The sequence below is a fragment of the Eimeria maxima genome, genomic scaffold (assembly GCF_000499605.1).
Source record: "Eimeria maxima Weybridge genomic scaffold, Emw_scaff23, whole genome shotgun sequence".
Taxonomy (NCBI): Eukaryota; Apicomplexa; class Conoidasida; order Eucoccidiorida; family Eimeriidae; genus Eimeria; species Eimeria maxima.
The window spans coordinates 38,774-65,420 of NW_013563699.1; the positions used below are offsets into that span (position 1 = coordinate 38,774).

Sequence of the window (26,647 nt, forward strand, 5' to 3'; positions counted from 1 at the left end):
AGCAAGAGTGTGTGTGAGTGTGGGTCCCCAGAAGCACGCGCGGAGTGGTAGTCTACTCAACTGCAGCAGTAGCAGCAGCAGAGCACTAGCAGCAACAGCAGCAGCCATAACGTACCTATGCAATTCTGCTGCAGCAAAGGGGGCGGGAATCGAAGCAGCCCCTGGGGGCCCCAAGAAGGTCACTGAGACGCTCTGCAGATGGCGCAGCAGCCTCCATACAGAATCCACCGCAAGACAAGTGAGCTGCGATGTGCTGCTGCTGCTGCGGCTGCTGCTGCCATTCCTGCAGCCGTTGGTGGTGGCAGCAGTGATGCTGGTAGTATGGCGATCCACCGAAGGTAGCCGCTGCAGCTGGAGCTGCTGCAGCAGCACGGCCAGCCCCCTTGCGGCCACCCCCACCCTCAAGCCCAAGCCCTGCAACAGCTCGAGCGCTATGCGGAGGGAGGTGGGATCGACGTCTCCCAGCAGCAGCCGCAGCGCTGCGTGTAGCGGAGCGTGCCGCTTGAGCCGCTCTACGAGACCCGCGTATATCTGCCGCAGCGACAGTTGGTTCCCTGAACTGGCACTGCTGGTGGCTGCTGCTGAGCCTTCTGCCGCAGCAACAGCAGCAACGAACTCTTCCACAGGGTCGTTCGGTAGCCGCTGCAGCTCAATGGCCTTCACCGCTATGACTGCTGCCTCTACTGCCTTGCCCGCACTGAAGTACAGCTGCGGATTCTTCCTTGATGTTCCTCCTCCACCCATGTTTGCTGCTTGCTGCGCCTTTGCATGCAAATGCAGCCTCGCCTGCTGCGTCGCGTAATGCCACAGAGCAGCTAGGAGCAGCGAAGGAGGTCGTCGTTGCTGCTGCTGTTGCTGCTGCTCCTGCTGCTGTGACGCTCCTCGCCGCTCCAGGGAGCAAAGGAGGTTCTTGAATACCGAGTATAGACAGGGTACAGCCCATAAATGTGCAGCAAAGACTGCCCTCTCAAGCCACTGCATGCGCAAGAACGACCCCGGCAGCAAAGATGGTAGCTGCTGCTTCAGCTGCAGCGGCAACGGCTCGGACAGCACCGCCTCGAGCTGCTGCATGCGCATGCTGCCAAGACAAATAAACTCGGAGAGGAGAGAACCAGCACTCTCCTCTCCCCACACCCAACCACCAGCAGTAGCAGCACCACCAGGCACAATACCTGTTTGCTGGTGGTGCTGCTGCTGAAGCAGTTGCGCGTCCGCAGCAGTGAGGGCGGCTCGGCTTGCTGACCATGGGATAGATACGCAGGGCGTGGGGCGTGCGAGGGGCGGGCTGCCTCCAGCTGCTGTTGCTGCTGCTGTGATAAACGAGGGGTTATCTGCATACGAGCAGCACCAGAGCTCTGGCGGCTGCAGACGCGCAAGGCTTGTGCGCAGCAAGTTGCTGACAGCTCTGCATGCAAGGAGGAAGTCGCTGCCCCCCAGTTGCTGCAGTGAGTCAATATCCCTTGTAAGGCCCCCTCTTCCTCCCCAAGACCGCAGCGGACTTACATCATCTGCTAAGTGCAGCAGCAAAGAAGACACGGTATCTGCTGCCAGCAAACGTAGCTGGCATGGGCCCCCAGCGGAGAACGCAAGACGCCGTCGCGTCGCCTCCACCACCACACGCAACCCCCAGTCGCCACCCTTATTGCACAAGCTCACGTATATCTGCAGGGGGAACAGCAGCAACAACAACAACAGCAGTAGTAACAGAAACCGGCACACACCCATATGAACACACGGGGGAGCAGCAAACAGCAGCAACAGAAGCAACTGCACGAGAAGCACTAGCGAAAACAGTCAACAGAAGGCGACTGAGATAAACTGAGAGAATTCTGCAACAACGCGCAGCATATCTATGCCGCTCTCCAGCAGCAGCAGCAACAGCAGCAGCAGCATGGGAACAGGCCGTACCTCGAGCTTTCTAACGTCCTTGAAACGTAGCCGTGTCGGCGTCCCCTCCCGCACTCTATGGGTTTTGGGGCCTTGCGCAGTTAACACCTGCAATGCGAACAGCAGCAGCGACAGCAGCAGATGCAGCAGCAGCAGCAACAGCAGCAGGGCAAACATCTGCATGAGCTCAAGCCTAACACCGGTGTCGCCGTCAATGACTAGTAGAAAGTAGCACCTCCCGTGTCCGCGGCTTCGGAACTACCATGGAGACTGCAGTAGCACCAGTAGCAGCAGCACAAGCAGCAGCAGAAGCGGGTCCTCCCTACCTTGATTACAACTTCTCCTTTTTGTGCTGCAGCAAGGCTTCTGGGGTCGATCTGCACACGGAGACGCCGCGCAGCAGGGGGAGGAGGGCCCCCCTCGCTAGGCAGCCAGGGAGCTGCTGGTGCAGCAGAAGGCCTTTGTCGTGACGACCCAAGCAACGAGCTCGCCCCGCTGCTGCTGCTTGCCGCTCCTGTTGCTGTTTGGCCCCCACTGAGATCGCTGCCCCCTCCAGCCGCTCGTCGATTGCGGCCTTGAGCTGCACCACCGCTCCCGCCTGCAGCTGCTGCTCCTGCTGCTGCTGCTGGAACGTGATGCAGCTCTGTCGCCCCCCACTTTGAAGAGAAGTCTAAGACAAAACGCTGTGCTTCAAAGGGGACAGTTGGATGCGGTGTCTCCAGTATGTACACCGCAGCATCTTCGCGGGACTCCCTTGTATAGCCCTCATCCCAGCTGCTCTCGCTAAGACTAATACCTGAACTGCTGCTGCTGCTGCTGCTGCTGCTGCTGGTGATGTCCATCCGTGCGTGCAGAGCCTTGCTCACGGTAGAGAGACCAGCAGCAGCGGTGTCCGCCCTGGCTGCTGCTGCTGTCAGGTCTCCCTGCAGCAGCATGAGCTGGGGCAGCACCCGCAGCAGGAAAGCATCTACCTCCTGCAGCAGCAAAGCTACCCTCACAGGGGGTGACTCAGGGCGAGGGACTCCGCCTGTGCCAAGGGGGGGTTCCCGCTTCAACAGCAGCTGCAATGCATCAACAAGAGAGTGCCGCCTGAAGCGTAGCAGCAGCAGCAGCTGCAGCAACACCACAGAAACCACTTGCTGCACTTCCCCATCAGGCGGGACCCGAAACCTCTCGCTGCTGCTGCTGTTGCTGTCGCTGCTGCTGCTGCATTGAAGAGCAGCAAATATACATGTAATTGACTGGGCGAGCAGATGCAACCTGTCCCGCACTTTCATTGTTAGACTACTCTCTGTGGGGCACAAGCTCGAGACGCTGCCTGCTATGCTGCTGCTGTCTGCTGCAGGAGGTGAGTTTGTTGTCTGCTGCTGCTGCTGTTGTTGTTCGTCCTGCTCCTGACGTCTTTCCGTCAGCGGAGCCCTTGCTTGCGCTGCTAATGCTGCCGATAGAGAGGACACTTCTTGCTGTCCTGCTGCTGCTGCTGCTGCTGCTGCTGCTGCTGCAACTGCCGTGCTTTGAACTGGCGAACTTGGGTGAGAGGACCGGCCTTCGTCACTGCTGCCATCGGAGGATACCGCAAAAGACGGCTCAAATGGCCTTGCTTCTGCTGCTGCTGCTCCCTGCGCTGCTGCTGCAGCTGCCGTCGCCGCCTGTGTAAGTGGTACTGCTGTTGCAGCTTTGCTGCTGCTCCTCCGTCTCCGCTGTTGCTGTTGCTGCTGATCGCGGCTGTTCGCTGTATGCACACCGCGCCAGCGGCACACCAGGATCGTCTCCTCCACTGCATGCAACAACCCCCGACGAACACCAGCAAACTGCTGCAGCAGCAACCGCCGCAAGGCCCTCAATGCCAAACAAGAAAGATGTGATGCAGACAACTCGAAAGCTCCATCCTCTGTCTGCTGCTGTTGTTGTTGTGGTTGGTCCTGCTGCTGCTGCTGCTGCTGTTGCTGCTGCTGCTGCACATCGTCGCTCATAAAACTGCTACTACGCCCGTTGCTTGTGCTGCCGCTGCTTGCAAAGGCCTTTTGAAGGGGTATGGCAGCCGGAAGCCTGCCAATACGGAGCAGCGTCTGCTGCAGCTGCAGCAGCAGAGGGGCTGGGCAGTGTGCTGCCGCTACAGCAGCAGCATTGCAGCTGGAGAGTGCATGCAGTGCGTTGGATGCGACACCTGCTAGTGCAACTACTTCCACTGGAGAAAAGGTTTGCTGGTGCTGCTGCTGCTGCTGCCTCATACCGAGAGCAGCAGCTGCTTGCGGGCCTGCAACAAGGACGCCCAAGGTGTCGAGACACCGCAGAATTAACGGCAGCGTCTCCACGAAGGCTTCTGCTGCAGCACGTGTTGCACCCGAGAAGGTAGGGAAGCTGTCAGCATCGCTTGATCTATGTGTAAGTGTGAATCCACCACTTCGTATATCTGACCTCCCTGCACCGACAGCAACAGCCGCTGCTGCTGTTGCTGCAGCAGTAGCAGCAGCAGCTGCTGCTGCCACCGAGCCGCCAGCAAATGGCAACAAGCCTGCTGTGGCCAACAACCGTAGACACTCAACACGAGTGCCACAAGAAATCTCTACTGCTGCTGCTCTTAGCTGCGCTGCCCAGTGTGGCGTTGTGGGTAGACGCGGCAACTGTAATCCTGATGAACACTGATCGATGCAGCAGCAGCAACTGCTGCTGCTGCTGTTGCTGCCGTTACCGCTGCAGCAGCAGACTCCTGTAGCACCCAGCCTGCTGTGGGCAAGACACTCAGCGACAGCAGGCACAGGAGACAACAGCGGAGCAGCTGCCTCCGCCTCCGCGAGCAATACTCGCGGAGACACAGACTCCTCAAGGAGACTAACCCTGCTATCAAGTGCTGCTGCTGCTGTTGCTGCAGCAGCAGTGTACAGGCCCCGTGTGCTGCCACCCGGCTGACGCTGAGCTACTGCTGCTGCGCAGCAAGGAAGCAGCAACGACCAGAGACGCAACATGGAGACTGCTGCAGACAGTAAGCAGCTCTCAGTTGCTGCAGCAGCAGCGCAAGCTCTCCTACTTGCTCCTACTGCAGAATACGTTGACGGCTGCGCTCCCTCGTGCGGTGTCTCGTGTTGTTGTTGCTGTTGCTGCTGCTGGATCCAGCGTACGTGCTGTTGCTGCTGCAGCGTGCGGATGCTGACAACAATGCATGAGTGCAGCAGCCAGAGAGCAGCACTGTCGGGTTTGAATACGAAGGCAAATCTGTCAGTGCCCTCAATGGGGTCACCTGCGTCTGTGCTGCGGAACCTGTATTGCTGCTGCTGGTGCTGCTGCTGGTGCTGCTGAAAAGAGTCAGCTGCTTCCCGCTGCTGCAGCGTGGCGCGCCCTTCCTCAGCTAGGCGCAGCAGAGCAGAAGCAACAACAGCAAGAAGTGCTGCAGGGTCTGCTGCAGCATTACGTACAAGGAGGAACTCCGTGCTGCGGTGATGCAGCTGCTGCACCACAATCTGCCGCAGCTCGCGGCCGCTTAAGGCAGGAAGAGACACTAGGGCGGCTGATTGTGTTGGTGACGATAAGGAGACACAAAAACGATAACCAACTGTCTCCTTTTCTAGGAGAACCGGCAGCAAAGGGCCACCTAGCAGCGGCAAACACTGCCATGTGTAAACCTGCAGCAGCACAAACAGGCAAGCACAAAAACACATGCACACGCAAGACACACATGCATGCATGCACGTGTGCACGCATAAAGCCCCAAATCCGTTCATGCGGATGTATAAATGCATGGATGCATGCGTGCATGCATATATACATCGACTATAATCACTAGTATATCCATTACATCATTATAACAATATTCTCCTCCTGCCTCCTGCTCGTGTGTATATTGTGGTCTCTGCGTTGCTTCTGCTGCAGTTGGGGTGTATATGCAGGTCTTAATGTTACGCACTCTTTTTCCTCCTACAAAGATAACTAATATTCCTTTATCTGCATCTAGCAACAAAGTAAATCGCCAACTTCTTTTCCCTCCGTCAATGTCTCCTCCTGCTAATGCCTGCTCAAGACGCTGCAGTGTCTTTGTGTCTCCTCTGCTGCAGCAGCGCCAACGGTCCCTCCCTGCTGCTGCTGCTGCTGCTGACGATGACGATGATGATGAGGAGGAGGAGACGCCCATAGGAAATGATCCCTCCTCCTCAGACACCAACCGGGTCCGCTCAGGGCTGCTGCTGCTGCTGGTGTTGAAGCTGCCGTTGCTGCTGATGTCAGCTGCAGCTATACCTCCAGCACCAATCCCATTAGCAGCAGCAGCAGCAGCAGCAGCAGCAGAAGGTTGATGGTGTCTATGAAGGAAGACATTTGCCCATGTTTCTCCGTTACTGCTGATGGCGCAGCATCCGGGTGTCCCTACAAGAGGCCCTTCTAGTCTGCCGCACCGCCGCAGCGTCTGCCTCCTTACACGCTGCTGCTGTTGCTGCTGCTGTTGCTGCTGTTGCTGCTGCTGTTGCTGCTGTTGCTGCTGCTGCTGCTGTTCTGCTGCTGGTGGGGATGATGGTCTAGGGGTATCATCAACAACATAGAGGAACCCCTGTGCGTCGCATAAGGCAACCCCTACCTGAAATACATGCAAGGGGTAAGGAGGGGGATCGGTTCCCTCTACCTTTGCTGCTGCTGTTAGTGTCTCGGATAGGCGCAGCTGACAGACATGAACACCTTGTCGTACCCATTCCCTTGTCTCAGCAGCAGCAAACCATTCTTCACGTACGCTGCTGCTGCTGCTGCTGTTGCTACCGCTACCACTGCTGCTGCTGCTGCTGCTGTTTGTAGAGGAAGAGGCACTCTCACTACCTTCCCATACACCACCGCCAACAGAACCACCTGGTGTTGCAACATCTGCAGCTTCTACAACATCGCCACCGTTGCTGCTGCTGCTGCTGCTACCAGCAACCGCAGCACCACTCCTTGCTGCACCAGCTTCCCCGCCATTGGCAGGCAACCGCGTTGCAGCAGCTGCTGCTGCTGCAGCCGCAGCATGGGGGCTGCTGTGTTGTTGCTGGCCGTTTTGCTGCTGTTGGATGTAGGTGTGAACAGCAGCGTCAGCTGTAGAAGAAGCAGCAGCAGCAGGCACCAAAGGAGGCAGCAAATCCTGCAGTCGCTGCAGCGGGCGGGGTCCCTGTTGCAGCAGCACATAAGTAGTAGATAATGTCTCCTCTGCTGTTAGCATTAAGATCTCATCACGTAAAGACATGGGGGGTCTCCATCCTTGTCCATCTGGTAGCCACAAGGCTGTCTGCATTCTGCTGCTGCTGCTGCTGCTGTTGTAGTAGTGTCGTCGCCGCTCCTCCGGAGGCGCTGAGCTGTCCATACACTCTAAATCGCTCCCTGGAGGTAACGATAAATATGCTAGTCGTGTCTGCTGCGGCTGCTGCAGCAGCCGCACGCAGCAGATCGCGCCAGGGGGGACAACTGCAGCCTTTAGTCCTGTCCATCCGGGTATAATATAGGTGTCTTGCTGCTGCTCCTCCAGCTGCCGGTGCAGCAGCACCAGCTGCTGCTGCATCTGCATCTGCTGCTGCGCAGAAGAACGATTGGATTGAACAGAAGCGGAAAAGGGAGATAACAACATAATCGAGTCCCCTTCGTCTTCCGGCTCGCCAGATACTGCAGCAGCAGCAGCAGCTGCTGCTGCTGCTGCAGCGCTTGCTGGCTGTCTAGACACCTCAGGAAACAACTCCCCTTCCTCCTCTGTTGATGAGGCACCCGAGTCGCTAGCTCTACCAAGAGTAGCAACACCATCATGCGTTGCTGCTGATGGCTCGCTAGCAGCAGCAGCAAGTGCAGCAACAACAGAAACAGCATCAGCACCTCCAGCAGCAGCAGCTTGCTGCTGCTGCTCTCCACCCTCCAGCCCTTCGCGCGCCGGACTGTGGGGCCGCCACGTCACAACGCGGGGGTTGCCACTAACGACGAGGAATGCGCGGCCTCTTGTCGCAGAAACAGTGGCAGCAGCAGCAGCAGCTGCTGCTGCTGCTGCTGCACCATCCTCACCAACCCTAAGAGACCAAGAGAAATCCTTTAGGAGAGACAACATCTGCAGCTCCTCCAGTGCTGCATCTCCCCATGCTGCTCCCTCAGCAGCAACTGTATTAACATCGTCATCTGGTGCTGCTGCATCTGCTGCTGTTGCTGCTGCACCTGATGATGCTGCTGCTGCTGTAGCTGTATCTACGGAAGAAGGCGATTCGGTCGAACTCTCTCCTCCCGTGTCGTCGAGATGCTGCTGCTGCTGCTGCTGCACTGCAGCAAGACAGAGCAGCAACAGCAGCAGCAACTCTCGCAATGACCCGTGCCTTATCCCAGAGCTTACAGCTGCTTCGCTGACTGCTACACGTGCTGCTGCTGTTGCTGCTGCTACTGTGCCTCCACGCTGCTGCATGTGCCTCCATAGCAGTTCCATCAGCTCTAACGCTTCCTGCTGCGTTGTATCAGCAGCAACAGGGGCCCCCCAATGGCCTCCACTGGTCTTGGGGGCCCCTAGGCTAAAGGGCGGACTGACACGAAGCTGCTGCAGCAGGCGCCTTGCCCTCCGCTCTATAGCAACAATCGCCTGTGCTGCAGCTTCCTTACCGCTTGGTGCAGCAGCAGCAGCACCACTGGCAGCAGGCCCTGTTGCTGCTGCCTGTAATGAGGGGTCTGCAGCCTCGTAAGGGGCCTCCTCTCCCCATAAGCCACCTTGAACCCTTCTAGGCGGCAGCAGGTGCTGTTGCTGCTGCTGCGCTGCTGCTGCTGCTGCTGTTGCTGTTGACGTTGTCACTGTTTCTGGATCTTCGTCCCCTTTTGCTCCTGCTGTCTCCCCTGCATTCCCCGGCAACGTTGGTGCTGTAGCCGCGGCAGCAGCAGGAGCGGGAGGGGCCGCAGTAGCTGCTGCAGCAGCTGCAACAAGTCCCTGTTGGAGGGGTGGTGCTGCTGTTGCTGCTTGTGCTGGTGGTGGCGTTGCAACCGCTCGCTGCAGCCAAGGATTCCCGCGCTGCAGCACGGATTTTCTTGCTGCTTGCTGCTGCAGCAGCACCTCCGTAAATGCCTCCAACACAGGTCTGCTGACACTAACAGTAAACATAAGAGCGAGCTCCTGCTGCAGCAGCAGCCGCGGCACTGCAGCAAACCATGGCGGCAGCAACCCGAGGGGCCTCTTCATCAATCCTACCCCTAAAGACTCCATCATTAATAAGCCCCCATACCTCCTACTAGGGGCCCCCAGGGCCTCTCGGCCACCGGGGCTAAGGGGGGGCCCCCCAGGGGGCCCCCACTCTTCCTCCTCATAGAACTGCCACTGAGACTGGGAAGGTGGAGGCAGCTGAAGAGCAGCAGTGGCTACAGCCAAGGATAAACTGCTGCTGATACTGCTCCCGCTGCTGCTGCTCTCATCACTGGTGCTGCTGCTGGGACTACTGCTGCTGGAGGCGCTGGCAGACACGCCGCTTGATAGCGTTCGCGGCTGCGCATCCTCGTCAGCAGCAACAGCACCAGGAGCAGCAGGACCTACAGCAGATGCTGCCACTGCCTGCTGTTCAAATGCTGCAGCAAATGCTTGAAGGGCCCATCTGCCACTTGGTGCTGCTGCAGGTGGCTGCGTATCAGGAGGCGCTGTCTCCTGCTGCGAGGGAACCCGCTGGGGCGGCATAGCTGCTGGTGCAGCAGCCGCTGCTGCTGGTCGCTACTGCTGCTGCTGCCGGTGCTGTTTCTGCAAAGAGACACCGCACAAGGTCCTAGGTTGTTAGGCTGCACGCCAGCAGCACCACGAAGACCCGTGCTGCCGCTGCTGTCTGCGGCAGCCTTGCTGCTGCGCCAGCAAAGCCGCTTTGTGCATGCAGGGGGCCCCTGCGGATTATACGGTCCCTCAATGGTCAGCCAAGGTAAAGAAGAAACCTTCTGGGCCTCGGCCGTATCCTCCCCGCCGTAGCGGTATATCGGTGCCCTCTGCTGCGGCACCTTACTCGGGGCTCTGCTGCTGCTGCTGCTACAGCTTCTGATGCTGCTGCTACTGCGGATGCCGCCTCTGCTGCTGCTAGTATTGCTGCTAGAAATAGCTGAGCAGACTGGCAGGGCCAGAAGGCTGCGCGCCGACGGAGTGAGCTGCCGAGACACTACGGAGCCAGCAGCAGAGTGTATGGGCAGCAGAAGCAGCTGCTGCCCATACACTTCAAAGGAACATACAAGACTCACGCGAACAAAACGATAGGGAAGAAAAAAGAAATGGCAAACAACGCAACGCTTTCTGGGGCTGATAAAGGGATGCCAGCGCAACCAACAGCAGCAGTTTTGCTGCTGCTGCTGCTGCTCCGTTTACTGCTCTGTTTTGGAGGGTGTTGCCACTATTACTGCATTATCTTCATCCTTCAGCTACTACTTTCCTTTACTTAAACGTTTATTACTGCATGCTGCTTCTACTTCTCCTCCTCTCCTCTATTTCATTACCCCCGTCGCCCGCTGACGTCTTGAGCGGTGCCTGGGGGCCGACTGTGGAGAGGCGCCGCCGCTCCATCAAAGTCTAAACCCTAAATCCTAAACCCTAAGCCCTAAACCCTTATCTCAGTTGAATGCAATTATGGATAGGAGACGCCTGAGTACAGGGTTTGTTCTACTAGACTCCGTGCATTTGCTTCCTTGCTGCAACAGCAGCTATTTTAACAAAGGAGCAGCAAGAAGGCCTAGAGGGTTGTGTGGGGTTTTGCATAGGGTTTATATGCAAGGTTTCAAGTATAAGGCTTGAGCTGTATCTCCGTAGCTGATTTCGTTATCTCTACTAACATAAGAGCGCCCAGGAGTGTCTAGGAGCGCCTGTTGGAGCTGCATACACTACATCTGCCGTTCCTATTGTACAACAAACTTAAACAAAGCAACGTATCTTCTTATCCTTACCTCATCGTCTTTATTTCATGTTTTTGTTCTACCCTTGCTCTCCCCTGTTAGACTCTCTATGTACCGCCGTTTACAGCACCCCCGAAATCCACACCTGAGGTGGATTTGTTGCTGATTGGTGTTGAGTTTGCTGCTCCATTTGTGTTGAATTTGTTACCCCTATTATGCTGAATATTGTTTTCCTCTCGTGGGGGTTTTGACCCACAACTCGTGTTGGATTTCTTGCTGCTCTTAAGACGAGCGGATCAGCAAATGCAACACAGCAAGTTACATCCTTACTTATTTGCCCTTGTTATTAGCATTCTTCCCGAGGAGAAAACAAGTGCCCCAGCTTAGCAGAAGAATTTGAGGAGAAGTTTCTAGGAGCATTTATTACTGACGCAGGGAGACGCAGCAGTACATGGAGTACTTTAACAGTCGTTGGTTGTTGGATTGTTGGCTATCTGGTTGTTCGTATTTTAGTTGTATGCAGTCCAGTCGTTTGCTGTTTGGCCGTTTGTTGCCCAATTGTTCGGTGTTAAGTTCCGATTTCTGTAAGTGTTGGTTGTTGCGTTGTTCGTTGCCTGACTGCTGTGCGTTGCTTCGTGGTCTCATTGTTGCACTGTGCTTCCCCTTTGTCACACTCACCGAGGCTGTAGCACTTTCCCCCTCAGTGTTAGTTATTGTACGGTGCAGAAGCCATCAACTTCTTCTGTTGAATTAAAAACCGCCAGCAGCAGCAATACAGGCTCATTAGTAGGTTGGTACGGGAACGGGCTATGGCAGGGTTGAACACGCTTAAGCAAAACGTACAGGTAAATCGCTGTATTGAGAAGTAATAGTCGCAAGCGAACAGATGTCACACGATTGACATGGGATTCCTGTACCAGTGGTTCGTCCGAGGAAAGTTGTCGGTAGTAGGCTAGGCAGCGGAGAGGGAATTAAGAGGTGAAACATCTCACATTGGAGAGATGGTGAAATGGTCTTGCCCCAACGATAGGGAAACGTACAGATATACAGCCAGACCGGAGATGGAATAGGTCAGGTTTGGAAGCGATCCAGATATTGAGCCTATGTATGTTGGGGCTGTGAATGATGACCTCGGGCAGGGACGTATCCAGGGACGACGTACAGGGCTGAGCACATTCTCTTTCAGCAGCAAACAAAGTGCCATAATTCGCGAAGAGATTGTTACATGCAGCATAGACCATGCTGGGTTAGAAAAACTGTTTGGACTTGGCACATCTTGCCCGATTTGACGGACAGTAGGCAAGCAAATGCGCCCAACATCAATCTGCCCTGTTATCACTGCAAATAATTCTTATTTATGCTTGTATTGGGGCTGCCCTGCACCTTGAGCAGCAGCAAGCTGCGTTGCAATTCATTGTAGTTTGCCTCATTTCCCGCGACCCCAGGCGCTTGGGCTGCTGAGCTCAGGAGGCCTGCAAACTGGGGAAGGAGGTCAAGCAAATCTAGGGAAATTTCATATAAACTACTCTGCCTTCCCCACAGCTCGCAATAATCCTTGGATAAGACCTCAGCACAAGCACGCTTGAGAGGTCCTCCACTTGTGTACATAGAAGAAAGTTGCCATCTTAGCAGGAACCCTCTCCTCTCTGCCTGCGCTGTTCTGGCAAAGTAGCTACAATTTGTGTGCTGTTGCCCCTGACAAACTAGTAGCACCATTGAAGTCACCTGAATGTCATCTCCTCTGTGTACTTCTTTGCTGGCGCTCAATATTTTACCTCTACCCTAAGAGTTCCTCCATAGCCCCTATTCCAACTCACAAGGAAGCGATGCATGCGGCCTTAATTACGGGGGACCTATTATTTCTATTTTGTTATATGCCGTTGGATACAGATAGTAGCAGTCAGCATGCACAAACCCAATAGTAACCCCACCAATGCCCCTCTCTTTAGTAGGGAACAAACAAATAAAAATGAATATTTGCCTAGGTGAGGTCAGCATATAGATGTCAGCTACTTTTTGCTGCATTTGCTGCTGTCTCCGCCGCTCCTGTGCGTCCCTCTAGAGGCGTTTAGCAGCAAAGACACCTAAACCCCATTGGCTATAGAAAGAGCCCCCCTCTACAGAACTGAAGGGATATCTATGAGGTCAATACAAACAAGAAAAAATATGAAGAAATAGGAGACAGCCAATAGAACAATCAACATCATAGCAGCAAATTGCTGCAGCACGTGAAGCGGTGCTGCTGCTGGGGGGCCCCTCTCTATACAGCAGCAGAACTGCTGCAGCAGAGGCCATTCATTGTGCTGTGCTGCTGTTTGTCTTTTTATTTAAATAGACAAGTAAATAAATATAATATGGAAAGTATCGTTGCTGAGTGTCGCAACGTACGCCTGAGGCATGCAGCGGCAGTAGAGATGCAGCAGCATCAGTAGCAACGGCGGCAGCAGCAGCAGCAGGAAACAGCAGCAGCAGCAACAACAGGAGCAGCAGCAAGAAGGCGGTCGATAAGAGGGGGACGCCCTGTTGTCTTTAAGAAGTTGTAAACAAAAAGTTGCCATAAAAGAAAATTGGTGAGGAGAGAGAGATCTGGTGGATATGCGCACAGGCTGCAACAGTAGCAGGAGCATCACAGGAGGAAGAAGAGGAGCAGCAGCATCAACAGCAGCAGCAACAACAACAGCAGCAGCAGCAGCAGCAGCAGCCAGGAGCGGTGTGGTAGCCGGAGCAGCAGCAAGTCGGCGCTGACAAATTAATTGCCAACTTATTTCTTTCTTAAGGTTTTTTCTTTGTCATCTATTTAAGCAGCTCTGTCTTTTTGCTGCTTTTTTCTTGCAGGCGCCCCCTTGGGGGTCTGAGTATATCTTTGTGTATAAATAATATATATATACATATACATTTATATATTTATTTATATATATATTCTTTTTTTTTCTTCTTTCTGCAGTTGTCTTTGTTATTCTTCTCCTCCTACTGCTGCTGCTGCTGCTGCTCCTCTTGCTGCTGCAGTTCACAATGGCTCTCAAGCACCTCACGCGCAGCGCCGCGGTGGCCTGGTGCCCTGCGGGGTTGAATTTACAGCAGGACAGCAGCAGCAGCAGCAGCAACAGCAGCAGCAGTAACAGCAGCAACAGCAACAGCAGCAGCAACAGCTGCAGCAGCGGAGGGAAGGGAACACAGCTGCTTGCATTGGGTACCATGGGTGTTGATCCCTGTCTTGAGTTTGCATGCGTTGATCTTTCTTCTTCTGCTCCTTCTCTTCCCGTTGTTGCATGCGTTCCTGCTCCTGCTCCCTTCCAGTGTATTGCATGCGCTGCAGCAGAAGATGCAGCAGCAGCAGCAGGTGTGGGGCCCCTAGTTGCAGGAGGAATGTCTGATGGTGATGTTACTCTATGGAGTGCAGCAGAGATCCTCAGGTGAGTATGCTGCTGCTGCTACTGCTGCTGCTGCTGCTGTGGATCTTCCTGCTGCTGCTGCTGTTGTTGTTGTTGCATGACGTTGTGTGTGTATACGGGGATGCGTTATCCTTTATTTGCGGTGTATATTGACAAAACAGGCAACATAAACAACATAAAGAGTTACATCCTTACGGTGTATATATAACATAAACATATTTCCTATTTCTAGGGTTTAGGGTTTAGGGTTTAGGGTTTAGGGTTTAGGGTTTAGGGTTTATGTGTTGCAGAGCTCGTGGAGATGCGGTTTGCGGTTCATCATCATCAACGACACCACCAAGTGGCAGTAGTAGTAGTAGCAGCAGCTCAAACAGCAGCAGTAGCAGCAGCAGCAGCAGCAGCAGCAGCAGCAGCAGTTTATTACGTGCTGGTGTAGGACTCCTACAGACTGTATCGGTCCAACGAGGCCAGCGTATCCAGGCCTTACAATTTAGTCCTCTAAAGAATTCTCTTCTTGCTGCAGGCAGCAGCAACGGAGGACTATCTATCCTTGATTGCCAAGTACCTACAGAGGCACTGGCACATAAACCAGGTAATATTTATATATACATCTTATTGTCTAGCTAGCTAGCTAGCTAGCTAGCTAGCTGCCTACCGAGCTAGCTAGATGGGTAGCTACCTAGCAGGGTAGCTAGCTAGCTGGCTAGATAGCTAGCTGGATAGATAGCTGGGTGGGTAGGTAGGTAGGTAGGTAGGTAGGTAGGTAGGTAGGTGGGCAGGTAGCTAGCTAGCTAGCTAGCTAGCATACGGCATGGAGGGAAGGCTAGCTAATAGGTAGCCAACAGCTAGCTGAGTATCTAGCTATTGGGGTCGTTAGCTAGCTAGCTAGCTACCTAGGTAGCTAGCTAGCTAGCTAGGTAGCTAGCTAGCTAGCTAGGTACGAAGCCAGTTGTAGAGATAGCTAGCTAGCTAGACCTTCAGGTTTTTAATGTATTTATCCCCCGTTCCTGCTGCTGCTGCATCTGCTGCATCTGCTGCATCTGCTGCTGTTGCTGCTGCTGCTGTTGCTGCTGCTGCTGCTGCTGCTGCAGCACAAGAAGACTGTGAATGTACTTGTCTAAGTTGGAACTCTTCTGTTGCTCATATAATCGCGACGGGAACAAACAACGGACAAACTGTTGTATGGGACCTTAAGCAGAGGAAGCATGCAATTAGGTACAATTGCTGCTGCTGCTCCTGCTGCTGCTGCTGCTGCTGCTGCTGTTGATGGTCGTGGTGGCGGTGGTGCTGTTGATGGTGTTGCTGCTGTTTTCTGTTTGCTACTTCTATCGCTGCTGCTGCTGCAGCAACAGCAGCAGCAGCATGAGGAATGATGTTTTGCTGCTTCTGCTTCTGCTGTTGCTCTTGCTGCTGCTGCTGCTGCTGCTGCTGCTGCTGCTGCTGCAGTTTCTGTGACCCCCAGCACCGTCATTCCCGGCCTAGTGCTGTTTTATGGTTACCTAACCAACCTACACAATTATTACTTTGTTATGATGATGATAGAAACCCTTCACCACAGGTAATTTATTTATTTATTTATTTATTTATTTATTTATTTATTTATTTTATTTATTTATTTGTTTGTTTCCTTCTTTTATTATTTGTCTACTCTTTATCTTCTTTTTTTCTTCTTTTGTACCCCGTTGGGGTTTTATTAAGTGGGGTGTTTAGGGTTTAGGGTTTAGGGTTTAGGGTTTAGGGTTTAGTGTGTTCTTATTATTTTGTTTGTCTCTTTCTCCCTTTGTCTCCCTTTTATTCCCTTTTTATCTCCTTTTTATCTTCTTTATGCCTCCTCCTCCTACTGCATACTTTGGTGCTGCTGCTTTTACATATTTGCTGTTGCTGTTGCTGCTGCTGCTGCTGCTGCTGCTGCTGCTGCTGCAGTTATGGGACCTTCGTAACGCAACATTCCCTCTTAAGGAAGCAACACCTCAATCTCCTTTTGGTCATACAAGAGGAATTGTATCTGCTTCTCTTTGTCCTGCAGATAGTCGCATGGTTGTACGTTCCTGCTGCTGCTGCTGCTGCTGCTGCTGCTATTTGCTGCTGGTGGTGTTTGCTGCTGCTTATGATTATTATGATGTGCTTGTTGCTAGAGCACTCTTGGATGTTGCTGCTTGCTCCCTAGTGCTGCTGCTGTTGCTGCTGCTGCTGCTACTGCTGCTGGGCTGATGCTGTTTATATTTGCTGCTGCTGCTGTTGCTGTTGCTGCAGTTAACATGCGGTCGTGACAGCCGTCTTGTGTGCTGGTGGTTACCAGAGGAAGCAGCAGCAGCACAGCACAGCAGCAGCATAGAAGTATTCCTGCAGCAGCAAGCAGCAGAGCCATACATGCAAGTCTTATGGTCCCCTACAGCACCAGGTGTATATGCAGCAGCAACACCAATGGATATATCTGTCTCCTCCTTATTCAGCTCCTCCTTATCAGGGGGCCCCCATGCAGCAGGACCAGCAGATCGTTATTACCCTCATGAGGACGGAAGGGTCATGGGGCCCTGCAGCAGTACCTGCATCCCTTCATGGTTCAAGGTACTGCTGCTGTTGCTGCTGGTTTTTCTGCTGCTGCTGCTGTTGCTGCTGCTTGGCTTGCAGTATTTTGCTGCTGTATTATTATTATTATTGCTGCTGCTCTTGCTGCTTCTTAGCCTGCTGCCTTCTGACAGCACCTGCAGCCTGCTGCTGCTGCTGCTGCAGTCTCCTCCTGGTGTTGTCGCAGGATAGCACTACTTATTTTATATCCCTTTGTGTGCTGCTGCTGCTGCTGCTGCTGCTGCTGCTGCTGCTGCTGCTGCTGCTGCAGGTGCCTCGAGCTATGGACTGTAGTTCTGATGGTCGTCTTGCCTTTGGTTCTTCTTTTTCTTCTTCTTCTGTTGTTTTGTGTCCCTTTAAAGAAAGAGGAGAGGAGACAGAAGGAGGAGGAGACACAGAAGGAGCAGCAGCAGCAGCAACTGGTCATGCTGCTGCACTTGCTGCACAAGTGCAACAACTTGATGGACTCATACGCCAGCAACGTTGGGCAGATATATGCGAACTACAGCTGCAGCAGCTGCAGCAGCAGCAGCAGCAGCAGCAGCAGCAGCAGCAGCAGCAGAATGAGAGGGACGAGACGGAAGTCTGGTCTGCACTGCTTAGTATCTTACACGGGGTACCTTGTCTCCTCCTGTTGTTGCTGCTGCTGCTGTTGCTGCTGCTACTGCTGCTACTGCTGCTACTGCTGCTGCTGTTGCTCTCCTTGCTTCATTAAGCCTTATAGGTGTATCTGTCTCCTGCTGCTGTTTGCTGCTGCTGCAGCGTACACCCACACTAGGCGGCAGCAGCAGAGAAGAACTGCTGCAGCAGCTCGAGGCATTCTTAGGTCGCCCGTTGCCTTCGGTGTTGGAGCAGCAGCGGCAGCAGCAGATGTTAATGCAGCAGCAGCAGGAGCAGCAGCAGCAACAGCAGATGCAGCAGCAGATGCAGCAGCAGGCCATGTACAACTACAATATGCAGCAGCAGCAGCAGCAGCAGCAAAGATACATGGACGGAATGGGGGCTTACCCCAACTACCCAATGACAAATGGCACATCTGCGCCGCAGCAGCAGCAGCTGCAGCAGGAGCAGCAGCAAGCACCTGCCTTATCTGCAGTTGACCCCGAGAGTAAGTATAGGGAAACCCCTTCTAGCTAGCCAGCTACTAGCTAGCTAGCTGGCTAGCTAGCTAGCTAGCTAGCTGCTAGGCAGTATAAGTAGTAGCTCATTATGCTGCTGCTGCTGCTGTTGTTGTTAATGCTGCTGCTGTTGTTAATGCTGCTGCTGCTGTGCAGAATTCTTCTCCCAGCTCGGGGGAGCCGAAGAAAGAGAGGTATCTAAGGAGCAGCAGCAGCAGCAACAGCAGCAATTGGAGCAGCAGGAGCAGCTGGATGAAGAGGGGCAGAAGCAGGCGTGGGCAGAGGCTGCACAGCAGCAGCAGCAACAGGAGCAGCAGCAGGAGCAGCAGCAAAAGGAGCAGGCCCGTAGAAGCAAGAAGGGATCCTCTCAGCTTGGTGATATTGACTGGAGTGAGCTGCTGCTGCTGTTGCTGCTTCTGCTGCTGCTGCTGCTGCTGTCCCCGTCGCTGCTGTTTTGTTGCTTCCTTTGCTGCTGCTGTGGATGATGAACTCTAAACCAACGGCAGCAGCAGAAGCAGCAGCAACAGCAGCAAAGTATTTGTGTGTCTGTCTTCTTGCTGCTGCAGCTGTTGCTCCCTTCCCGCTGCTGCGGGAGTGTCTCCTTGGTGGCTGTGTAGAGGGGGCAGTAGAGTTGCTCAAGGAGGCGGGCAGCCTAAGCGATGCGCTGCTGCTGGCAGGTGCAGCAGCAGCAGCAGCACCCGCGTCACCTCAGACGCAGCAGCAGCAGCAGCAGCAGCAAGGAAGCGGTGGCTGTCTTGCAGAAGCAGCAGAAGGACAAGGACCGGCCATCTGGCGTGCTGCTGCTGAGGTGTATGTACACAACATGAAGGATGAATTCTTCAAGGTGCGGATTCACCACCTGCAGCAGCAGCAACAGCAGCAGCAACAGCAAGAGCAGCAGCTTTGGTTTTTTCTCGTTGTTCGGCATTCCTTTTGTCCCCGTCACTGTTGCCTCTCTCTCTCCCTACAATTCTCTGATGCCCTGTTGCTGCTGCGTCTGTGCTGCTGCTGCTGCTGCTGCTGCTGCTGCTGCAGTTGTTTGGGTATGCAGTACTGGATAGTTTGGATAATTTAGTGAATCAGCTGCCTTTATCTTCTTGGCGGGAGGGTTTACGATTATTAGGAAGTTATGCAAAAGATAAAGATATTTATTATCGTCTTACAAGTACGCTAAACCCTAAACCCTAAACCCTAAACCCTAATTTATATCATTGTCTTCCTTACACCACAAGGATTCTTTTAAGGTATGATGAGTCGCCTTTTTCTTCAACCCCTGGTTGTTTGTGTTGCGCTGCTGCTGCTTTGCTGCTGCTGCTGCTGCTGCTGCTGTTGCTGCTGCTGCTGCAGGACAATTAGGGGAGAGACTATCAAGAGCAGGAGACCTAAAGGGGGCCCTCTTCTGCTTTATAGCAGCAAGAGACTTCCCTTCTGCATGCAGCATATGGCTGCAGCAGCTGCAGCAAGGGACATCTGCACGCCGCCTCAGCAGCAGCAGCACCAGCAGCAGCAGCAGCTACTTTTCTCAGCAGCTACTTAATACCATACAAAAGATGCTCGTATTCAGAGCAGCAGCAGACTACCAGGCTCGGTGCCCTGCCTTCGAGAGGGTGGCACTGTAAGACCCTTGCTGCTGCTGCTGCTGTTGTTGTTGTTGCTGCTGCTGTTGTTGCTGCTGAGCAATGCTGCTGTGGGAGGTTTTGTAGCAGCTGCAGCTGCTGTTGCTGTGCATTGCGGCTGCTGGTTTGCTGTTGCTGCTGCTGCTGCTGCCTTTTGTGGAGTATTGCTGCTGGCATGCATCATTTGTTTTTGCTGCTGCTGCTGTTTGTGTTGCTGCTGCTGCTGCTGCAGTGCATACGCGGACGAGGCGAACAATCTGTCATGCGGATCATGCGCGATGTTGGTGCTGCGACTATACTTGAACGTTGGTAGCAGCAGCAGCGCAGCAGCAGCTGCAGCAGCAGCAGCAGCAGAGGGGGTGCAGCAGCAGCTAGAGGCGTCGCTGCAGGCAGCTGCCTTCGAGCTAGCTATGCGGCTGTACTACAACAACCCCACCGCTATGCAGCGAGCAGGCTTCACCCCTCCGCAGATGCCTGCTAAGGCTGCGGTGCAGCAGCAGCAGCAGCAGCGGCAGCAGCAGCAGCAGCAGCAACGGCAGCCAGTGAGGCCGATGATGCCAAGCCAGCAGCCAATGCAGCAACAGCAGCAACCTGGCTTCCAACCGCAGCAGCAGCAGAGGTTCCCTCCGGCGTTCCCTCCCCAACAGCAGCAGCAGCCTCCACAGCTGCAGCAGCAGCAGCAAAGACAGCAGCCGCAGCAGCAACAATTCGGTGGAGTCCAGCCACCTCGGCAGCTGTCAGTTACAGGGGCCCCCATGCCCCCTAGTGTTGGTCCTCCCCTCCAGGGGGGCCCCCCTCCCCCAAAGACAGGCCCCCAGGGGCCCCTCTCAAATGGTAAGAGATTCTTGCTGCTGCAGTGTCTGTGCTGCAGCAGCAGCAGCAACAGCAGCAGCAGCAGTAAAAAGAGTAATGCTTCCTTTAATCTATAATCCTTTTTGTTGTTTCCTTGTGTCTGCTTCGTGCAGGTCCACCGCCGCTGCAGCAACAGCAACAGCAGCAGCAACTGCAGCAGCAGCAGCGGAGCGCATTCCCTCAGAATTCTGCTGCTGCTACTGATGGGCCATCAGCAGGTTTAATGAATTCTGTGTCTCCCTTCATGCGCCCTGGTGGTGCTCCTCCCCCTCCCCCTGCTGCTGCTGCTGCTGCAGGACCTGCAGCAGCAGGAGGCAGCAGCAGTGGCAGCGTGTTGCGTCCTGCTGCTTCTCCTCCTCTTGGACCTTATGGGGGCCTCCAGTCAGCAGCAAACCCTCCTGCTGCTGCCAGTACCTTCTCCAATGCAGGGGGCCCCCCTATGCCTCCAACAACCAATACCTTGGGTGGAGCACCAGGATCGGGGGCCCCCCATCCAGGTCCTACCCCTCCTGTCCCCCCGTCTGCAGGGGGCCCCCCAGGTGCCCTACCCCCAGCTGGGGGCCCCCCTACAGGGGGCCCCCCAGGGGTCAACCCTCTAGGGGAGGGACCAATTAGTCCCCCTCCTTATAGTGCCCCTACTGTTGGGGCCCAACCAGTAAAGAGAGGAATGCCTGTACCTTGGCCTATACCTACTGCAGCACAATTAGTAAGCCAATTAACTAATTAATTAAGGACTAATAGGACAGCAGCAGCAGCAGCAGCAGCAGCAACACCAGCAGCAGCAGCAACAGCAGCAGCAGCAGCAGCAGCAGCAGCAGCAGGAGTGTGTGGTGTATATGCAGAACCAGAGAGCAACAAGAAGTACATATGCAGCAAACTTAGGCATCAATAAAGCATCAGAGAAAGGGACTGATGGTACTACCTTACCTCCTGATCAGCAGGTACTCTTGCTGCTGCTGCTGCTGCTGCTGCTGCTGCTGTTGCTGCTTCTGGTGCTGGTGCTTGTGCTGCTGCTGGTGCTGGTGCTGGTACAGGTGGTTATTTAGATTATACTGCTGCTATTGCTGCTGTTGCTGCTGCTGCTGCCGGCGCAAATTGCTGTTGTACGTGTGCTTGCTGCTGTCAACTTTTTCCTTACACTTGCTGCTGCTGCTGCTGCACTTGCTGCTGCTGCTGCTGCTGCTGCAGGCATTTGTTGAGGGCGTATTGAATAATTTAGTGCAGCAGCAGCAGGGCCCAACAGCACAAGATCTATCAACAAAAGTAAATGATCTTATTGTTAAGGTACGTCCTAGGGTTTAGGGTTTAGGGTTTAGGGTTTAGGGTTTAGGGTTTAGGGTTTAGTATATCTTCTGTATGGGGTATTTTTTTGTGCGGCGTTTCTCATGTGTTATGTGCTGCTGTTGCTGCTGCTGCTGCTGCTGCTGCTGCTGCTGCAGCTACAACAAGGAGAATTAAGCGCAACAGGATGCGAGAAGATTGTAGGGTTTTGTGCAGCAATTAACAACGGAGACACCGCGCAGGCACAGCGCATGCATGCAGAATTATCTGCTACTGAATGGCATGCATCTAATCGATCATGGTAGGGTTTAGGGTTTAGGGTTTAGGGTTTAGGGTTTACGTTGTTTTTTTTTTTTTTTCCTTTATTATTTTGTTTGTTTTTATTTATTCTTTATTTCTTTTGTTTATTTATTATTTATTTATTTATTTAATTTATTTATTTATTTATTTATTTATTTATTTATTTATTTATTTATTTATTTTATTTATTTATTTATTTATTTGTTTTTTTAGGTTAATGGGCCTCAAGCGTTTAATTCCTAAGCCGTAAAGATAACGGCAGCAGCAGCAGAAGCAGCAGCAGCAGCAGCAACTGCTGCTGCTGCTGCTGCAACAACAGCAGCAAAGTGCAGAAAATGCCTTGCTGTATATATGGTGTGCTGCTTCCTTGTAAGAGCTGCAGCTGCAGCAGCGTCAACAGCAACAACTGCAGCAACAGCTGCAGCAGCAGCAGCAGCAGCAGCTCTGTCGCCTTATAGTAATAACGCGAGATACACAGAGCAGCAGCTAACACATTCGTTAGCAGCAAAGGCAGCAGCAGCAGCAGCAGCAGCAGCAAGCTGAGCAGGTGCCAAGAGACACCTCCATATGCACTAAGCAGCAGCTACTGCAGCAACAATTTGCTGCTGCAGCAACATTTGCTGCTGCAGCAAGAACTTTGCTGCAGCAGGAGACACAACTCCTCGTTACATTGTTTGTTCATAAGCTTTGCATGCAATATGCAGCTGCATATAGGCAGCAGCAGCAGCAGCAGCATCTGCTGCTGCTTCTTCTGCTTGCAGCGCGCTGTTATGTTATTGTTGTAGCTATAGTTGCTAGGACCAGCAGCAGCAACAACGGCAACAGCAGCAGCAGCAACAACAGCAGCAGCAGCAGCAACAATTAACAGTTGGTTGGAGTTGTTATCGTTTAGATTTCAGCTTTATTATCCTTAAGCTTACTCGACCCTCGCAGCAGCAGCAACAGCAGCAGCAACAGCAGCAGCAACAGCAGCAGCAACAGCAGCTGCAACAGGAACACGATTAGCAGTAGCAGCAGCAGAAGCAGTTTGTTGTATAGTATAAAACAGCCAGAGAAACAAAATAATTAAACAGCAAAGAATTAAGGACGAAGCACAACAGTCGAAGTGCTGCTGCTGCTGCTGCTGCTGCTGCTGCTGCTAGGGAGCAGCAGCAGCAGGAGTTGGCTGCAGCAATTGCTGCTGTAGTAACAGTGGCATGCAGCAGGCGGGTATTATGGGTATCCTCCCCTCTTCTCTTATTATTTATTTTAATTAATATATAAATAAGGAAGATCTTTAATTATTTTAATATAAATTAGACAGAAAAGAGCAGCAGCAGCTGCTGCAGCAACAGCAGCAACAGCAGCAAAAGCAGCAGCAGCGGCGACAGAGGCGGCAGCGGCGCTAGTAACAGAGAGAGCCAATAGGGGTAACAGAGGGGTTAATAAGTGCTGCCTTCTTCTTATTATTTTATTTATTTATTTATTTATTTTATTTATTTATAATTAAAATAAATAATTTATTTATTTGCTGCTGCATATGCTGCTAAAGAAGAGGGGATTTGCTGCAGCAGAACCGCGGCAGCAGTCGGCAGCGCTGCCAGCAACAGCAGCAGCAGCAGCAGGCAACAGCAGCAACAGCAAGAGTAGCAGCAGCAACAGCAAGAGTAGCAGCAGCAACAGCAAGCCGTGCTGCAGCAACAGAAGCAAATAAACTTCCTCCTCCTTTCCTTTATTTTTATTTTCCTTCTTATTAGTATAGTATTTGCTGCTGCTAAAGGCAGCAGCAGCAGCACCATGCTGCAGCAGGGGGGCCCCGGCTCATCATCATCGCCTTCGAAGAGGCGGAAGCAGCAGCAGCAGCAGCAACAGCAACAGCAGCAACTGCAGCAACAGCAGCAGAAGCAGCAGCAGCAGCAACAGCGCACATCTCTGCGAGCAGCAAAACTCCGGAGGCCTCTTAGGGGTGTGACATCCCCATCTCGCCCCCCGACCCTAGCAGCAGCAGCAGCAGCAGCAGCAGCACCTGTAGCTGCAACAGCAGCAGCAGCAGCGCCACTAGCAGCACAAGTAGCAGCTGTAACAGCAGCAGCAGCAGCAGCAGCAGCGAACTGCTCCACAGAAACACGTCCCCGTCTAGCTGCTGCCTCCCTGGTGTCTGTACACCAGACTGCTGCAGCAAAGAAACGCAAAACGGCTGCATGCAGCAGCAAAGAGGATTTATCTGCAGCAGAAGACAGAACAAGTATACGCCCCCGCAGCGCCACGCAGCAGCAGCAGCAGCAGCAGCAGCAGAAGCAACCAAAGTATAAGTTGCAACAGCAGTACCTGCAGCAGCAGCGGAAGAAGCAGCAGCAGAGGCAGCACCAGCAGCAGCAGCGGCACCCCCATGCAGCACCCGTACGGTCAGCATGCAAGGAGGCCTCTAAGGGGCCCCCCCGCGGTGCCCCCATAGCAACCGCCTCACGGGGGGCCCCCAAGGAGGCCCCCATGGGGGCCCCCCGTGAGGGTACCTCCCTTGGGGGCCCCCCGTATTTAGAGATTTTAAAGGCAGCAAAGCCTGGGATTGCTGACGAGGTGGTGCTGCAGCAAGAGCAGCAAGGCCCAGCAGCAGCAGCAGCAGCAGCAGCAGCAGCAGCAGAAGTAGCAGTAACATTGGCAGAAGTAGCAGATGCAGCAGCAGAGGGATGTTTGATGTCTTCCCCTCCATCACCACTTCTTAGCGAAGACGCAGACAGGCCAGCAGCAGCAGCAGCAGAAGCAGCAGCAGCAGAAGCAGCAGCAGCAGCAGCAGGGGAAGGGCCTATTTATGCGGAGGAGGAGACACTAGCAGATTGTCTCCTCTGTGCATGCATTGACCCTCTAACAGACCAACCAGCAGCAGCAGCAGCAGCAACAGCAACAGCAGCAGCACCACCACCATCATTCCCAGCAGCAACAGACGCCTTATGCAGCAGCAGCAGCACCACCACCACTACCGCTGCAAACAGCAACAGCAGCAGCAACAGCAGCAGCAGCAAGTGCAGCAGGTCTATGAGCTGTCTCCCTAGTCTAGAGGATATTCATACAGGTCTAACTCCTTCTCCTTCTCAGCAGCACATTGGGGGGCCCCCCTTGGGCCCCACAGAGGGGCCCCTAGGGGTCCCCAACTCCTACTGGGCCTCTCAAGGCAGCAGCAGCAGCAGCAGCAGCAGAGTTTGTGGGTGTGTTGCTTCCCGCTGCTGCAGCAGCTGCTGGACAGGGTGTGGGGAGCTGCCGTGGGGCAGCAGCAGCACAGGGAGACAATCTACTACTTCTTTATGTAGCTGTAGCTCCCTTGCCAGTCTTGCTGCTGCTGCTGCTCCTCCATCAGCAGCAGCAGCAGCAGCAGGGTTCAATGCTGCTCCTGCTGCTGCTGCAGCAGTTGCTGCTGCTGGCCAGAGACGCGTGCTGCAGCAGGTATCCCTTATATTACGCAGCAACACCTCTCTTGCTGCAGCATCTACCGCCCTGCTGCAGAGAAGCAAACGCTGCGTTGCTGCAGCAGCAGCTGCTGCTGCTGCTGCTGGTGCAACCCCACAGAAGACAAGGGCCCCCCCAAAGGGGAGAGGAGGCCCTCATACACCTCCTACCAGCAGCAGCAGCAGCAGCAGCAGCAGGAAATGCAAAGCCAGGAGGCAAAGTAGCACGGGGACCTCTACAGCGACGCCAACAAAGAGGAATAGAGTTGCTGCTGCTCCCTGCAGCAGCAGCATTGGCAGCAGCAGCAGCAGCAGCAAGAGCAGCTCTCGCATACGAGGTAAAGCAGCAGCAGCAGCAGCAGCAGAGGCAGCAGCCGCAGAGGCAGCAGCAGCAGCTATCCGCAGCGCTACAACATCTGCACGTAAACAGAGACGACTGCAGCAGCAGCAGCAGCAGCAGCACGCAGAACTTGAGCGTTTGCTGCTAAACCTGCAGCAAGAAGAAACAAGAGATTGGTCAGTCATAAAGAAAAATCAATTGCTGCTGCAGCAGATCAGTTGCTGCAGCAGCAGCAGATCAGTTGCTGCAGCAGCAGCTGATCATTTGCTGCTGCTGCAGCAAATACTCTGCTGCTGCAGCAAATATACTGTTGCTGCAGCAGAAAGTTGCTGCAGCAGCAGCATATTCGCTGCTGCTGCAGCACATATATCATCCACCACATAAGTAGCAGCCATGGAATAGAAGCCACCCTAGCAGCACCAGCAACAACAGCAGCAGCAGCAACAGCAGCAACTGCAGCAGCAGCAGCAGCAGTTGGTGTAGTAGCTGTTCATAAGTAGCTGATGCTGTAGCAAATACTGCACAAGCAGCACAAAGCCATGCATGCGCACCCTGCAGCAGCAGCAAAGGCTGCTGCTGCAGGTGCTGCTGCTACTGTTACTCCCTGGTATTGCAGCTGCCGCTGCAGATGCAGCTGCTGCAGAATTTGTTGCTGCAGCAGCTGCTGCTGAATTTGTTGCTGCTGCAGCTGCAACAATACCAATAGTAGAGGGGGGAGGGGCCCCCCCCCCACTGTGGGGCCCCCCCAACAAATATTTTTGTCATTTTAATTTCTTCCTTTAGTTATAAAAAACGCCATATACGATATCTGCTGCTGTTGCTGCTGCTGCTGCTGCTGCTGCTGCTGCCTCACCTATCTAGCCCCACCTAGCTAGCTAAATAGGTAGCTAGCTAGCTAGCCAGCTCGCTAGCTGTATTAAGGCAGATTAACTTGTACAAGACAATTCCCCATCTATCCAGCCGACTACTGAGCTAGCTAGCTAGCCAGCTAGCTAGCTAGCTAGCTCAAGGTAGGTCAACCTGAGCAAGACATAGATAATTTCCCTCCTGTAGTTGA

The 26,647-nt window shown here is 53.8% G+C and overlaps 4 protein-coding genes across 4 annotated transcripts in view; 3 read left to right on the forward strand and 1 right to left on the reverse strand.

Annotated features, from left to right (window-relative positions):
- EMWEY_00004320 (hypothetical protein, conserved) overlaps nucleotides 1–9,517 on the reverse strand; it is a gene marked incomplete at both ends in the record, with an annotated part of 33,338 nt that extends 23,821 nt beyond the window's left edge. Inside the window, 4 exons of the mRNA XM_013477936.1 lie at nucleotides 116–1,662; nucleotides 1,909–1,995; nucleotides 2,214–5,507; nucleotides 5,789–9,517. Coding sequence (XP_013333390.1) covers nucleotides 116–1,662; nucleotides 1,909–1,995; nucleotides 2,214–5,507; nucleotides 5,789–9,517 — 8,657 coding nt within the window. The remainder of the gene's footprint in view (nucleotides 1–115; nucleotides 1,663–1,908; nucleotides 1,996–2,213; nucleotides 5,508–5,788) is intronic.
- A 4,199-nt stretch (nucleotides 9,518–13,716) lies between these two features.
- EMWEY_00004330 (hypothetical protein, conserved) lies at nucleotides 13,717–14,723 on the forward strand (the record flags this gene model as incomplete). Its single annotated transcript, XM_013477937.1, has 2 exons — nucleotides 13,717–14,117; nucleotides 14,387–14,723. The coding sequence occupies 2 exons, from the start codon at nucleotides 13,717–13,719 to the stop codon at nucleotides 14,721–14,723; spliced, it is 738 nt and encodes a 245-aa protein (XP_013333391.1).
- A 2,224-nt stretch (nucleotides 14,724–16,947) lies between these two features.
- On the forward strand, nucleotides 16,948–22,836 carry EMWEY_00004340 (hypothetical protein, conserved; the record flags this gene model as incomplete). Its single annotated transcript, XM_013477938.1, has 10 exons — nucleotides 16,948–17,280; nucleotides 17,427–17,772; nucleotides 17,939–18,172; nucleotides 18,400–18,626; nucleotides 19,237–19,397; nucleotides 19,631–20,232; nucleotides 20,364–20,956; nucleotides 21,439–21,534; nucleotides 22,208–22,288; nucleotides 22,630–22,836. The coding sequence occupies 10 exons, from the start codon at nucleotides 16,948–16,950 to the stop codon at nucleotides 22,834–22,836; spliced, it is 2,880 nt and encodes a 959-aa protein (XP_013333392.1).
- Nucleotides 22,837–23,607: 771 nt separating this feature from the next.
- Nucleotides 23,608–25,738, forward strand: EMWEY_00004350 (hypothetical protein; the record flags this gene model as incomplete). Its single annotated transcript, XM_013477939.1, has 2 exons — nucleotides 23,608–25,013; nucleotides 25,309–25,738. The coding sequence occupies 2 exons, from the start codon at nucleotides 23,608–23,610 to the stop codon at nucleotides 25,736–25,738; spliced, it is 1,836 nt and encodes a 611-aa protein (XP_013333393.1).
- Nucleotides 25,739–26,647: the final 909 nt, after the last annotated feature.